Source organism: Schistocerca piceifrons, chromosome 6 (genome assembly GCF_021461385.2).
Source record: "Schistocerca piceifrons isolate TAMUIC-IGC-003096 chromosome 6, iqSchPice1.1, whole genome shotgun sequence".
In the NCBI taxonomy this organism is placed as follows: Eukaryota; Metazoa; Arthropoda; class Insecta; order Orthoptera; family Acrididae; genus Schistocerca; species Schistocerca piceifrons.
Window position 1 is genome coordinate 273,863,597 of NC_060143.1, and position 16,446 is coordinate 273,880,042.

The 16,446-nt window shown below is 45.4% G+C and overlaps 1 protein-coding gene across 1 annotated transcript in view; it reads left to right on the top strand.

Annotated features, from left to right (window-relative positions):
• The window catches only part of LOC124803270 (protein dachsous), a 334,804-nt gene that overhangs the window by 114,064 nt on the left and 204,294 nt on the right, over window positions 1-16,446 (top strand). Inside the window, exon 5 of the mRNA XM_047264453.1 lies at window positions 15,186-15,364. Within this exon, the coding sequence (XP_047120409.1) occupies window positions 15,186-15,364 (179 nt within the window). The remainder of the gene's footprint in view (window positions 1-15,185; window positions 15,365-16,446) is intronic.

A 16,446-nucleotide genomic window follows, 5' to 3' on the forward strand; every position in this document is an offset into this window, starting at 1 on the left:
AACGTGAACTTTATTACTCGTACTTCCCCTTGTTTCTCCCCCAGCGACTGAGATCTGTTTGTGTGAACTTTCGGCTTCTGATGCTGTCGCTTTCGTGAGTAATTAATGAAAGCCACATTATTTTTAATGAAATCTGCAGTCGTTTGATCTGTTGAAAGAACTTTTTCCTGCCTTTTCAAACTTTGACATGCGTGATGGGAAGCGAAAAGCTCTGTCCGAGGAAGCATGAACTGACGTGTCCGACACAGTACACATTCACCGTCAAATGCTGTTTTAGAGAGGCAATAAAATGGTAAAATAAGAGTTGCAGTTAGCGAAAATATGCCTCAATAGCGCAAACAGTCTGTAAAAATAGCAGATATACAAGGAATTAGGATTTCAGTTGGCTAATCTGCAGTCGTCCCTTAAGTAATAACATTACCTTATTTAAGCTTGTTCTGCGACAAAAATTACGATTCTGTAGAGAGAATCGGCTCCAACAAAAAATGTTCGGCTAATCCCGCGCTGCCGGCTATAACATACGAAGAATGCCTTTGAATAAACATATAAGAAAATGACGAATGAACTTATGTACTTGTTCGAATGTTTTGAAGAAATCGCAAATTGTGTCAAATCTAGCTTTACCTTCGCAAAAAGACCAGTGTCAACGCAGTAAGTTTGGAGGATACCTGCAACTGTATGAAATCACCAATGTAGAAAATAACGGCTTACTAAGCTCATTACCACTTCGTTGAAAATGTAAGAACACGATATTTTGATGCAGCACTACAAACCACTAATTAAGACTGACTAAACTAACAGATTTACTGTCAGGTATGAAGGAGAGGTAGCAGATTCGTAGCAATTTCACAGCAGTATAAGAAAGTTCAGCGAAACAGTTTTATATGTAAAAACGGCAGGTCTTTCCACAATCGATCAAAAATAATGAGCGTCTTATCCATCCGTTTTCTGAAACGACCGTATTAAGTTTCACATTGTCTTACGTTACAATGCCACATCTTCCAATAATCGTGTTCACTAAGCAGAATAACCATCGAGCTCCCTGGCAAGTGCCTGAAGGAAACCAGCCTTCTGATGGTCCTCCTGCTACGACTGTTTTACCGCTTCCCCATATCCAGAGGACGTGAGAAATTTTGCGGAAACCTTTTAGTGGCGGCGGGGATTGCACACGGATCCACTACCGGCACTTGACCGGCGCGACCCGGCTGCAGATGCTATCTGCCGCCACAGCACCAGTTCCGCATCGGAAAATTGCGCGGCAGGGCGATGTGAGCCGCTTCGCTTTGCTCTCCGTCATCAGGGCCGCCCGCTCCGCCACGCGCTGAGGTCACCTCCCACGGCCCTGTGTGGGAGCGTGCGCGCGCCGGTGACCACCGATAGCGGAAATTTGTTATTGGTTCTTGCGCGAAACACGCGGCAGCGGAGCATCGCCCGTCTGAAACAAAATCTCAATTTATGTTCTCGTTCGCCTGGATATTTGCTCACTTTCTTTATGGGCGGACGCCGTCTGTTGCACACCGCCGATACGTTTCGACGATCCGATCCGCTGTTGCTTCGGCGAATTGCAGAAACCTGTTGTTTTACACTAAATCAACCTCCAGACGTATTGTAGCAGATAATTAAGTTAGAGGAACATATAAATAATTTGTTTTTCCTCGCCGGCATCGGTAGCGCCTTTTTCTTTGTGTTGGGATGACTCAGTAACGCGTTAACGCCTACAGTGAAGCGGCAAAATACCTGAGTGCATTCATAAACAAATGGTTTTTTATCGAGCTGTAACTGCAGCACTGGCATTTTTCTTCCCGTGAGCTGCAGCACGCTGTGAGCTACAATAGTAATTCGATTTTCGTGACAACCAGGAGGCATTAAGTGATAAAATTATGCCGTTCGTCCGAGAAAATAATTTTTCTTTGGATGGAGCACTGAAACAAATCCAGCCTCTCATTCACAACGCAAAGTAATTGTTGTTATCGAGGCAAGTGAACATCTGGAATAATCTCACAGAGTAACCTAAACTACTGTACCGCCTTTCCGTTTGCGTGTCTTATACGTCATCTGTGGATTATGAATAGCGTGAGTACACGAACGCGGGCAACACCGTAGTCCACCGTCATTGAATTTACTGAAATAGTCTGTTTAGTGGAAGTTAATATGCCTCCTAGTGCGAAATATGAATGAATAAGTCCGCTGAACAAGGTCATTAGAGACCAAAAGAAGCTTTTTTCTTGTTTTAAATTCGCGTTTTGGCTTATGATATGACACAGTTTTACGCCATTTACCATGACAATTTACTTGAAAGAGAAACGTCCAGGTTTGCACTCAATTTATTGGTCCATTTTTTCGCACATTATTGGCTGTATGACAGAGAACAATCTCACCAAAGATGATTATTTGTCCTCCCAAACAAAAATACTAGTGGTTTTGATATAATCAATAAGTCGGGTGGATATTTGGCAGTTCTGGTATTTAGTAATCACACAGTCTCGAAAATCACACGTACCTTAAGAGGGTCGTTAAAACACGTGTGGATAATAAAATTATCTACGATAGCATCTACTGTGGAAATATACTTTGAGATAAAGGCTATTCTTGAAAGGGAAGAGTAGGCAAACTTTAGTATGGCATCTTTCGTAAGTCTGCAACGAGTATAGTCATTGCAGCAGGTGCTATTTAAATTGCTCTATAATCGCAAGAAATTCGATGGAGACAAGAACCAGTACAGGTGGTGAACGATATAAAGTAGCACTGTGAGAGCTAAGTTCGGTAAAATGGTTATGAGAGGCTGTGGGTACTGTTGGAATCATCCTCAGCGTTGTTGGTATCTTCAAGCAATTATTATTATTTCGTGCCAGAATTGTGAAAACTATGATAAATTACAAGAGTAGAAAGCTGATTGAAATCACGTGTCCCCAATAAAGCTTACAGACAGTTAAGCAGTAGGAACTGAATCAAATCTCGAGACAGGCTAGAGTTGACACCGATACATACGTACGTCTGTAGTTCCCTACAGTTACAATTATTCACTCGTCTTCTTACAGCTAACCCGATATCTTGAGGCTGGCTGTGAATTTCCCACCTCCACATCTGAAGAGGTTCAGCGTCTTTCAGGGTGTCTAGTGCAGCTAAGTGTCTAGTACAGCTAACTTGCAGAGGGTGGTCTTCAGAAGGAACTATTTCGTCAGACCTCAACATTTTGTTGTTGGCTACTTAATCAGAGTACTGGAGGCTGTAAACGAAAATGATCTTGCAAGTGGAGGACCACATCAAAATTTCGCATCAAAGTACGACCAGAGAGCGGGGAAAGTAGTTTACGTGTCATTCTCTTCCTTTACCCCAGTTAATAAGTATGAAACAGACAGACACACACACACACACACACACACACACACACACACACACAGAGAGAGAGAGAGAGAGAGAGAGAGAGAGAGAGAGAGAGAGAGAGAGGTGAGGGGAGAGAGAGAGGGGGGGGGGGGAGAGAGAGAGAGAGAGAGAGAGAGAGAGAGAGAGAGACAGTCGTCATCCTGCCAGCTGCGCTGCGAATTCGTTTCGCGTGGTGATTGCCATTCTGTCACTGTCGCCGCCGCCGCTGCCGCCACCCACGCCGACCGCAGAGATCATGCGCGCCGCCGTGTAGATGCCGCGCTCCCGCCGTGCCTTATGACGGATGCTGGGCCATCACTCACGCTCGCAGCGAGGCGCCGCCGAACACAGTGTATTTGTGTTAACAATATGCCGAAAACCGGCCCCGGCCATCCGGCCGTATCCCCCCCCTCCCCCTGCCCCCTTGCGCCCATCTGAAGCTGCCACCTACGCTGCCACCACACGACCGACGGACGTCGTCGCTTACTTTCGGCAACGTCCCTCGCAAACTGCTGCCACCAACATAATGGACTCGCACTTTTTACGAGTTTAACTGCTTTCGGAAAGATCTCAAGATTCGACAGTTGCGGTGCAAATGTACGCCGCTAACGGTCAATAAATCACATCCATACACTCATCTGCAACTTTCGCAGATATCTTAAAAAGCGCGACTGCTACGGTCGCAGGTTCTAATCCTGCCTCGGGCATGGATGTGTGTGATGTCCTTAGATTAGTTAGATTTAAGTAGTTCTAAGTTCTAGGGGACTGATGACCACAGAAGTTAAGTCCCATAGTGCTCAGAGCCATTTTAACCATTTGAACCACAGAAACAAATGCAGTGTATTAGCTTTCATTAACCTTCGCCAGGCCAGCCTTTTCGATGAAACAACACATCCAGCCAGCTAATTCGATGACCTAGAGCCCTGTAATTCGTGGTCTCTTGTCTGTCAGTTGCGCGCCCACTACGCCACAAAACGCGCCTACAAAAAGAGATGAGAAATCCACGGCTAATCACTGGGTAAAAGATATGTTTCGGATGCCGTTGCTAGTGGTTTCCTCATAAAATCTGAGCGCCGCGTATTTTGATTGAGAGGGGTTAGTTGTACCAGAATATTGATTGCCAGCGAAACAGGTAAACAAGTGTTGCATTTTTATCTTCTAGTTGTAGTGCCTTAATATTGTCTTGTGAAAGGTCCATAAGCGCCATGAAGAATACACTTCAGAAGTAAACATTAAAAACGAGGTCAACCTAATGGAATCTTATCGCAAGTATAATAAACGTTCCTGGGATCAATCATCATCATCATCATCATCATCATCGTCATTTAAGACTGATTATGCCTTTCAGCGTTCAGTCTGGTACCTTCTCCTTGGTCTGCCCCGACTCCTCCTGAGTCCATGAGTCTCTTGGGTAACCTTGCTTCTCCCATGCGTGTAACATGACCCCACCATCTAAGCCTGTTCGCCCTGACTGCTACACCTATAGAGTTCATTCCCAGTTTTTCTTTGATTTCCTCATTGTGGACACCCTCCTGCCATTGTTCCCATCTAATGGTACCTGCAATCATCCTAGCTACTTTCATATCCGTAACCTCAACCTTGTTGATAAGGTAACCTGAATCCACCCAGCTTTCGCTCCCATACAACAAAGTTGGTCGAAAGATTGAACGGTGCACAGATACCTTAGTCTTGGTACTGACTTCCTTCTTGCAGAAGGAGATCGTAGCTGGGATCAATTAAAGTTAATAAATCTGTCAACAAGCCTAGGAGAGTTTTTATGTTGGCAAAAGAATGAGATTTAATAACGAAACGTGGAAACTGCTGAGAAAACAAAGATGAACGGCAACAGAAAGATTCCCATATTCCTAGATTTCCGGAAAGCATTTTCACATAATGGTACACTACAGACTGTAAAGGAAGATCTGAGCGTACAGAATAGGTTTTTACATAGCGTGTCTCGAAGACTTCGTGAGTAACAGAATCCAGAACGTTGTGAACGGGATCGTGGTGCCAGCGGGTAACTGTAGGAGGTTGCAGGACGACTTGAAAAGAATTTGTAGCTTATCTCACGAATTGTAGCTGGTTCGAGAAATGACCTTGTCATGTTCAACTACAGTATAGTTGTGTGCTGCATGACACAGTCACGTCGATTTATCTAGGCATGAAACTGCAAAGCGACATGAAACGGAACGAAGATGTAAGGTCGGTTGTAGTGTTGTTGTTGCTGTTGTTTTTGTTTGTTCGGGGCGCTCAACATCGTCGTTCTTTGGTACTAGAAAAGGCGAATGGTCGACTCCTGTTTATTGGGAGAGTTCTAGGAAAGTATATCTCACCTACAGAGCATTTGAGCAGCCCATTCTTGAGTACTGTTCGAGTGTTTGGGATCCCCACCAGGTCAAATTGACGGAAGACATCGAAGTAATTCAGAGACGGGTTGCTAGATTTTTCACCGGTAGGTTCGATCAACACGCGAGTACTTGGAAAATGCTTCGTGAACTCAGATGAGAATTCTTGGAAGGGACGAGAATTTTTCGCAAAACACCTTTTAGTAATTTCAGAGCACCGGAATTTTCGGCAGACTGCAGAACGATTCTACTATCACCGACGTACATCTCGCTTAAGGACCAGGAGAAAAGGACCAGGAGGAAAAGATAACGGAAATCCGGGCTCGTTCGGAAGCATATAGAGTCGCTTTTCGTCGCTCTGTATGCGAGTGGAACGGGAAACGGAGTAACTAGCGGCGGTGCAAAGTACGCTGTGACATGAATCGTATGGTTTCTTGTGAAGTATGTCGGAAGATGTAGGTCTAAGGATTCAAATGACTACTGAAATAAAACAGTATGTTGTTGTAACATTTTCTAAGACATCGCAAATCAAGAGGCTTATGCCAATGTAAGGAGTCGGAAGAATAACAGACAAGATGATCAGCGCGGTGCCGTATTTGGCAAGTAAAATGGTTCAAATGGCTCTGAGCACTATGCGACTTAACTTCTGAGGTCATCAGTGGCCTAGAACTTAGAACTAATTAAACTTAACTAACCCAAGGACATCACACACATCCATGCCCGAGGCAGTATTCGAACCTGCAACCGTAGCGGTCGCCCGGCTCCAGACTACAGCGCCTAGAACCGCACGGCCACTCCGGCCGGCCTTGGCAAGTAAATCAACGGACTTTGTAGAATCCATGCAGTCAACAGAAATGGTTTAAATGGCACCATTATGAAACATCTTATTTATCACACAGAACATGTTCGCATCAGTTCGTTTTCAAATTCATTTTGTATTGTTCTAACCAGCAGAAATGAAGTCACAATATTGTAATAAAAATTTTAAACGTACTGACATAGGTACCAATCAAACACCAACCGCGGAACAGTTATGTAATTACATGGAAGTACAAGAAGCTATATTAACTTTGCGATGTCACCTCACGAATACCGTTAACATTGTACGGATGTGAAGCGTTAGTATTTTGAAAGAAAGATGAAAAACCTGTCAATAATCGAAAGGAAAAGCAATGAGGAAAACTTTTGACTTTTCTATGATAAAATTAGCGTGGAATGGAGGATAAGAAAAAAATAAAGAATTATGAGGTCTGTAAAAGACGATGGCTTATCGTCGAAATGCTAAAGAAGAGAAGATTGAACTGGGCAGGCCGCATTGCAAGAATGACGGAGAATAGACTGTGTAGAATGGCATTCTGCAGGAGAATACATGGAACAAGAAGAAGAGGAAGGCTCAGAATTATGTGGCGCGAGGTCACAGCTAGGATGAACATCAACATCAGTTGGACAGAAAGAATTGGGAGAGACTGTCAGAGCGGGCGTATGGTGGATGAGGCCAGTTTCACACCAGTTAGAAAGGAGTATTGCCATGATATATATGACAGAACTTGAAACTGCATTTACACACGTCATGGAAGTACCCATTCATACCTTTTGTTGCCCCTTCTTCCGATTGTATATTACGTTGACGAATAGTCCATTAAGTAAGTAAGAGTCCCTCGCGTCTAAAGTGGCTGCATTGAAACAAAATCGACAGAGTTTTTCTTTAAACACAGGTAGTCCCCTGTCGATCGATACTTTTCGATTCGTAATGCCTGTAAATGCCGGTCTTATTTCTTATGACGTTTATGACGTGTGAGAAATACAGTCCAGGTACTCATCACGCTGCACGGCAGCTGTCGATCCGCGCTTTAATTGGGGTTAGATGTCGCGCGTAATACCCCGTCTGAGTGTTAATGACAACAGCCGCACAAAGGGCTCCCTCGTCGCGATTCGCCGCCCGCTGTTGGTTCTGGGAAAAGCAATTATTGGTCGGGTGTTTCGCGGCGGGGTGAGGCCGCCAGGTTGCTAAGTAGCTGCCGGTCTCTGCCACGGCTTCCCAACACCGGCCGGCACGGATCCCGCAGGCTCCGTCTGCTGCGCTGGCTAGCGGCACTGCACTGGCACGCCACGTCCTCGGCCCTCAAACCGGACGTCGTCGTCCCGATGATGTTTCTCTGTTTCTTTCCCACGCACTGGCCCACTCTCGTTCTTGGAATTCCATCATCAGGCTATGTGGAGATGTGCATTAAACTTTACGAAAATCTGACACCGTCGTAAGAAAAGCTCTTAAGAAGCTAATAGTATGCACAGAAAATGTAGATTAGAGAAGAAGTGACAGGACTGTATAAAGAATCTTTGGTTTTGAACGTGAAACTCTTAGTTTTCGGATAGGCGTTTATATTGTCACGTAAGCTGCACTTGGGTGCCGGCCGCGGTGGTCGTGGGGTTCTAGGCGCTGCAGTCTGGAACCGCGCGACTGCTACGGTCGCAGGTTCGAATCCTGCCTCGGGCATGGATGTGTGTGATGTCCTTAGGTTAGTTAGGTTTAAGTAGTTCTAAGTTCTAGGGGACTGATGACCTCAGATGTTAAGTCCCATAGTGCTCAGAGCCATTTGAACCATTTCAACTTCGGCCAATTTAAGCGATTGGTAACTGCTATCGTGATCAAAGGAACTTCGCTTTGACTTGTAACTCTTTGAACGAACTCTAGACGGATTAAAACCATTCACTTATTAAGTTTTCCCATGCAGAAGATAGAGCTGATAGCTGTCAGAACTCTCAAATAAGTGACTTAGTACTGAGTGGCAGGATGCAATTTTTACAAAATCTTTAAAAGGCAGGAACCCAGCAGATCTTCTACTTTAATAAAAAAAATCCTGAAAATTCGTGGACGTGATAAATGTTACTGCCGAATTAAACACCGTTGTCTCTACTAAGCGGAACTTCGCATATCACTTAAACTTTGGCACTGTGCAGAGTTGTTCGTGTACTAGCCCTACCCTCAGCAGTCATTCAGCTACGTTCTGTTGAAAATACTGACGTCTACTGGTGTTTACTGCGCCTTCAAAGCAGTACTACTATTGTTGTTTACATACACCATATCGACAGTTACCGTCTTATGTTTCCAGTAATCAACAGCACACACTATCATTAGTGTCTGAATTGTGGGTCTTCCGCTTGCTGTCACGTCTTCTCTTCTATGCTTCTGTCGCTGAATGATATCCCCCCTCCCTTCTAATTCTGGCGCTGTTAAGCTTGTGAGATGCCACCTGCAGGCTATCTAGCTGTGCTCACTGCAGTGACAGAATATGACGCTGCAAAATTAATTTGGAAGAAAAATATGACAAGGATGCGTTTGCAAGTGCATTATTCTGCTGTATTTATCTCTCTATTATTTGTATACGGTTTTATAGCCTTGGCTAATCTGCCTCAATAGTTCCATCTCCGTGTGTTTGCTGCAGTTTGTAAACCACATAATCGCCTCATGCGAATTTTTTTGCAACCGAACCTCTTAAGTTCCTGTATTCCGTTATTCTTTCACTTCAGAAGTAATTAGCTTTTCCTGTTATCCAGAATTACTAATAATATTTTTGTACAGCTTTCTGTCGTGCTTCTAATTTGATTCTTGAGAATTTTATGCTTGTTATTTACCGTTTCATTTATCAGTCGCCTTCGTTTCTTCAGAGACTTTGCTATTTGACTCTGACTTAGAGCAGCTAGTCTAGTACTATTTCAGTGAAAACTGTCGACGCCAAAAAAATTCTTCTCTTTCTCCTCGAAGAAAATATTACATAAGATTTGTACACAAGGTCAAACTCGGATTCTGCGCATATCTTCTTGTTTCATTCATCTCCCCCCACGACAGTGATTGATTGTAAAGCTGCTGTCACGTCAGAACGCAACCGGTGACTCGAGTGACACGTGCGTCCAGTTCATACAAAAATGTTTCACAAATGTCACGGGGTCACTTGTTGGTCAGCCGACCTACGGCACAACCCGCTCATCACAGCCAGCCTCGAGACCAAGTCCGTCACGGCACTATGTGCGATGTCTAAATGTGCATTGCAGTATTTACGAATGTGCGCACGGCGCGTTAAACGCATCAGATGTGTCTTTGTGTTTCAATATCATTTGTCGTCACCTAGAAAGCTCTAGCTTTTTATACTAAAGTTCAGTTGAAGTTAATAACACTATCAGCGTTAGAGTCCAGTGCGGATACTTGTTTCTGGGAAATTGAAGTGCAGTTGCGAAAGAAATACCGTACACCAAATATACGTAAAGTGCCCATGAGTATTGCCCAGGTGTTGGTCATCGTCAGCAGAACAGATCAAAGGAGGAGTTTGAAGGAGGTCAGACGCATGCGGCAGGTCCAGTCAGTACGAGGATGTTACTCAGACACGTGGCCATCTTACAGCGGAATTGTTGGAGGAAATCACAAATTTAAAAAGACAATATTCGAAGCAGGTTTTAAAACAACTCTACCGCCTCCACTGTATATCTCCAGAAAAATCCTAGCATTCGATTCGCGAGTGGAACGAGAAAGGGATACGAAACTTCCTAGCTAAGCTGTTCTGTCGCGGTTAAGCAGTCCTTCGTGTTGCCTCTCAGGACATCACAGCAACACATCTGTGCAGAGCTTCATCGGATTTTCACTGTGGATTCCATTTCGCGACCGATCGTTCCTCGCTAACCGAATAGCCCTCGTACCAGGAAGTGGCTTGGGAGCACAGATGCAGTTGTAGGTTACTGATTTTAGACCAAGTCACTAAATTAATGCTGGTACTCGTACCTTTATTTTACCACGATGGCCGTTGAAAATGGCCCGAAACATTTTCAGTGTGAGAAACAAAAGTTTGTAGTGTGGCCACAAGTGTTTGATGTTGGTGCTATTTCAACGTTTCGGGAATTTCTCAGTGTGAAATGTGCCCGTTTGACGTGTATGTAAATTTGTGAAATTTCACGTATAAAAAGCTCGAACTGTGTTTCACACAAGTGTTGCGTAAAAGGTCGTATTCGATTCTTGATTGGAAGCTAACTGAGGATTGGCGCATCGCCTTCCTCGGCATTAGTGCTCGAGATTTAATTACATTTGTAATAGAGGTAGTGAAGGTGAGTGTGGACGAGTCACGACCGGTGCCAGGGATGGAACGGCAGCGCTTCCAGGAAGCGCGGAAGTGTCGTGACGCTGTGGGAAGAGAAAAGTGAAGAGAGTGGAAGGGAAGGTAAGGCGAGGCCAGCGGCGGACACCTCACCTCACCACACCACACCACAGCACACCTCACCTCGCGTGTGTGGTGGCGTGCGGCCGGCGCAGCCGCGCCGCGGTCAAGGACGGCCCGCGGCGGCGCGCCGCAGCGCACAATGGCCCGCGGCCGGCCACAAAAATTGAAATCTTAATTACTGCCGGGGGTCCGTATCAGACATAATGAGAAAACGCGGCCGGTACAGTCGCCGCCTCGCCCCGCCTCGCCTCGCCTCGCCTCGCCTTCATTACCGCGGCCGGGTAATTAACGAGCCGCGGGCACGGGCACGGGCGCATGCGCGGCCCGCCGACGAGTTCGCGTGGCCGCCGGCAGCTGCCGCCTCTGCACTGGATCTACATCTACATCTGTGCTCCGCACCCCACCTTACGCGAGGTATTTCTGCTACCCCTATCATCAGCAACCCCGCCTCTCTCCCTCCGTTGTCCGTTCCCTTATTCCAGATGCGAATGTTCCATGGGAAGAACGTCGGTCGGTAGTCCTCCGTTTCAACTCTTATTTCTTTCACCTCTTATTTCTCCGACTTTACTGTCTCGGCAATTTCCCAGAAAGTTTCGAGGAGGAAAAAAGTGTGACGCCAAGCCGGCCGCGGTGGCCGAGCGGATCTAGGCGCTACAGTCTGGAACCGCGCGACCGCTACGGTCGCCGGTTCGAATCCTGCCTCGGGCATGGATGCGTGTGATGTCCTTAGGTTAGTTAGGTTTAAGTAGTTCTAAGTTCTAGGGGACTGATGACCTCAGAAGTTGGCTCAAATGGTTCAAATGGCTCTGAGCACTATGGGACTCAACTGCTGAGGTCATTAGTCCCCTAGAACTTAGAACTAGTTAAACCTAACTAACCTAAGGACATCACAAACATCCATGCCCGAGGCAGGATTCGAACCTGCGACCGTAGCGGTCTTGCGATTCCAGACTGCAGCGCCTTTAACCGCACGGCCACTTCGGCCGGCTACCTCAGAAGTTAAGTCCCATAGTGCTCAGAGCCATTTGAACCATTTTGTCACGCCAAGCTACGATGAAAACAAACTTTCGCGATAGTCGCATACAGGTGAAAGAGATGTTGGCAGATTATGCTGCCAATAGCGACAATTCATGCAAGAGTACAACGATTCTCTGTAATGGGAAAGTTACCATCGTTGTTGGACATCAGCGATGTCTAGTGGGCCAACTGCAGCGGTCTCGATCTTATATCACGTCGAAGTTGTGACCACGGATGCCATCCTTGACCATAAACTGGGTTGCATGATTTATGCGAATTAACGTGTTGCCTGACCCCTCTTCAGATGTCCCATCTCGGAATTTCTACCAAGAAACTCTCAGTGATACCGAACGCCTTGTCTTGTATCGTCTGTCACCGGAATAATTTGTTGAACATTCCTGTAACGTTAACGTGCCAGATTTCTGGGTATGTTGTCGCGTCGGATTGTAAAATAATTGTCACTGATTAAAACAGACGATTCAACCGCTGCAGGCATAGCCGGAACGTCGGTTTTGTTCGGTGACAGGTGTTTCACAACATAACGTGTGACTATACCCAGAAATCTTTTATATTAACTCACTCTGTCCGCGGAAGCCTATGCACATATGAAAAAGGTAACTGGACCAAGCGTAGTGAATGAACAAGTGGCATTACACGCCGTTCTTAGGCATTTTGACACGTACATATGCCGCAAGCCACCGTTTGGTACGTGGTGGAGGGCATGTTGTAGCAGCACTAGTCATTTCCTTTCCACTCGCAAAGAGTACGAAGGAAAAGCGACTTCCTGTATGCCTTGGCACGAGTTCCAATTTCTCTTACCTTATCTTCGTGGTCCTTACGAGAAACGTACGTTGAAACCATTAGAATCGTTCTGAAGTCAGCTGCAAATGCCGGTTCTCTAAGTTATCTCAACAGTTTTCCGCGAAGACAACGTAATTTTTCACCCAGGGATTCCCTTTTGAGATCATGGAATTCTTCAGTAATACTCGCATGTTGATCTAACGTGCCGGTAACAAACCTAAAAGTACGGCTCTGATGAATTCCTTTGGCGTGTTCCTTTAAACCGACATGGTGGCGATCCCAAATACTCGACCACTACACTCGACTAGTACTCTGGAATGGGTCGCACTAGAATTATGTACGCAGTCTCCTTCATTGATGGACTACACATTTCTAAACTTTTTTCTGATAAACCAAAGTCTACTATTCGCCGTGCGTACCGCCGACCTCAAGTCCTCGTTCCATTTCATATCGTTTTGCAGCATTTGCAGCATTATTCCTCACTATTTAATTGAACTGAGAGTGTCAAACAGGACACCAATAATCCTGTAGCCGAACATTACTGGATTGCTTTTCTCATTCATCTGCATTGGCTGAGGTATTTTTCCTCGTTTAGAGCAAACTCGCATTCATCGCTGCAAATAGAAGTTATGGCCAAGTTATCTTGTTTCTCCCTACAGTCACTCAAGGACGATATTTTCTGGCACATTACAGCGTGAGCAGACAGTCGTAGATTGACGCTCACGCTGTCCGTCAGATCATTTACGTATATAGACAACAAAAGCGGTCCTACCACATTTCCTCGTGACACTCCTGAAGGTACCTTTCTGTGTGATGAGTAGTCACCCTCCAGTACTTTCTAACGGGTGCTATTACTTAAGAAGTCTTGCAGCCATTTTCATATCTGAAAACCTATTCCGTTTGCAGTGGGGCGCTGTGTCAAATGCTTTCTGGAAATCTAGGAATATCGGATCTGCCTGTTGCCGTTCATCCACGATTCGCAGGATATCATGTGAGAAAATGGCAAGCTAAATTTCGCACAAGCGATGCTTTCTAAATCCGTGCTGATTTGTGGACAGAATCTTTTGTGTCTCAAGCAAATTTACTATATTCGGACTTCGAATACGTCCAAAAATTTTGGATCATAATGATGTCAAGGATATTGGTCTGTAATTTGCCCTGTTAATATAGAGGAGTCAGTTACGCATTTTTCCAGTCGTTTGAGACTTTGCGCTGCACGAGAGATTCGCGGTAAATACAAGCCAAGTAAAGGACCAATACTGTGAAGCACTCTCTGTAAAACCGAACTGGGATTCCAATTGAACCTGGCGACTAACTTGTTTACTTTGGATCTTCTCCAAATTATGATCTCTACAAACCGAACTCGCGTTCGTCCTGCCACACAAACAGAGTGCGTATCAGTTTGAAGAAAGTTAGAGCATGTTGTAGATACTGACTAATAACAAGTGACTCAAAGCCATTTGTAGTGAAATATCGAAAGTATTTCGCCGTTCACCGCTACCCTCCTAGCAACTCAAAATGCCAGGTACCTATGGATTCTAGTTGTACCTTCAGTTCGTAATTTTTCCTCGCGTTGCTGGCCAGTGTAAGAGACTATTCAAAAAGTGGATATAAATAGTATTTACAAGTATGTGAACTGTACCTGCCTGACAGTTCAATAATACGTACAAATTTCATACAGTCCACACCGTGACAACTAAGACCATCGAGATAGTAGATATTTGCCACGCGGGATTAGCCGAGCGGTCCATGGCGCTGCAGTCATGGACTGTGCGGCTGGTCCCAGCGGAGGTTCGAGTCCTCCGTCGGGCATGGGTCTGTGTTTTTGTCCTTAGGATAATTTAGGTTAAGTAGTGTGTAAGCTTAGGGACTGATGACCTTAGCAGTTAAGTTCAAAAATGGTTCAAATGGCTTTGAGCACTATGGGACTTAACTTCTGAGGTCATCAGTCCCCTAGAACTTAGAACTACTTAAACATAACTAACCTAAGGACATCACACACATCCATCCCCGAGGCAGGATTCGAACCTGCGACCGTAGCGATCGCGCGGTTCCAGACTGTAGCGCCTAGAACCGCTCGGCCACACCGGCCGGCAGCAGTTAAGTCCCATAAGATTTCACACACATTTGAACAGTTGATTTTTATTATAAATATTTGATGACCTAGAAACACGATCTTCAACAGCTGTGAGTTTTATTTTATAAGAAATTGGGCTGGCTCCTTCCCTCCCGCAAGCAACAATCCAATACGACTTCTCCTCCCCTTTCCCTCCTCCACCGAATCTGACATCGTGGGTACACTCGTCGCCTCACAGCCAGGTGGCACAGTTGTTGAGCCACTGCACTTGACACCCACGTTTGACCACCCAGATCCAAGTTCCCCCCCCCCCCCCCCCCCCCCCCCGAGTGGCTGGAGGCAGTACTTGAGCGGCGCCCCCGCCTCCTCTGCCCACAGGTTCTCGCAGCTCGGTGCGGTACTCCATCTACTCGGGCGACCCGGACGGCTACTTCAGCATCGAGCCGGTGCTGGGCACCATCGGCACGGCGGCGCCGCTCGACCACGAGCTGCACCAGACGCTGCTGCTCAACGTGCAGGCCACCAGCGGGGACCCGCCCGTCTACGGCCACACGCAGGTCAGTCCACGACTTAATGACCTTGTCCACTCTGATCAGCCGTACACTCGGTGAGTACTGGTGTCAGTACTGTCACTGACGTCGTAAGCGATGTGGTGTTGGAGGTTGTTTACCGTTAGTTAGTTTATTCCCCACAGATCGTTTACACATCGACACACATTTGCACTTAACATGTAATATTATCGCTGGGAGATAAACAATTTAAACAGTTAAGGAATTCAGACATTATTACATGCTTAGCTAACAAAGGATTTATTTGTTGGGAACAATACTTTTCTATATAAACATACTTGTAAACAGGTTAATCAATAATCTTAGGAAGTGTCAGTATACTCTCAGTCCTCACAGGATAGAGCTTCCGATATTGATCACCAGCTATAACATACACACTGTTTATAGCTATTTTTTCATGAATTTTGTAAATTCATACTTCAGAGTTAATTCACGGGATTCAGTAATGCTTAACAAGCGTATGAAAGAAAAGAGGGCACTCTGAAATTAAACTGCAAAAGTGAGAGTAACTACTGTAGTCTGGCTTATTACGTTTAAAATTTCAGTCCAGATCGCGCGCGCGCGCACACACACACACACACACACACACACACACACACACACACACACACACACACACACTGACATCAGGGCCTTGGAGACATTTCTGCTTTTGTTTTACGTTCTGCTTGTTCCCCATCTGCCATGACTCAGTATCCTTGCGAATGTGAGCGGCTTGTTGTGCTCAGGAAAATCGAAGGAGGTCAGAGTGCTATTGGCCACAGATCTTGTAAAATACCCTATATTCTGACTTTGTTCCGCCCAATGACACAGGTGTTTATTATTACTTCACGTTAGTTTTTTACCAGTCCCCACTCTGCGCCCTCTAAATAATTGTTGATTGTGTTGTATGTATTGTTTAACTTGTATTGTTCAACGAATCTTTCATGGATTTTTAGTTATCTCTTTGACCTCCTCAGGCGATCATTTGTACCAAACGTATCGAACGCTGTATAAATACATCTTCATAGAGAGTCCATTGACCATTTTTGGTCATTATTCATGTGGTCGTTTTATGTAATGTCAAAATG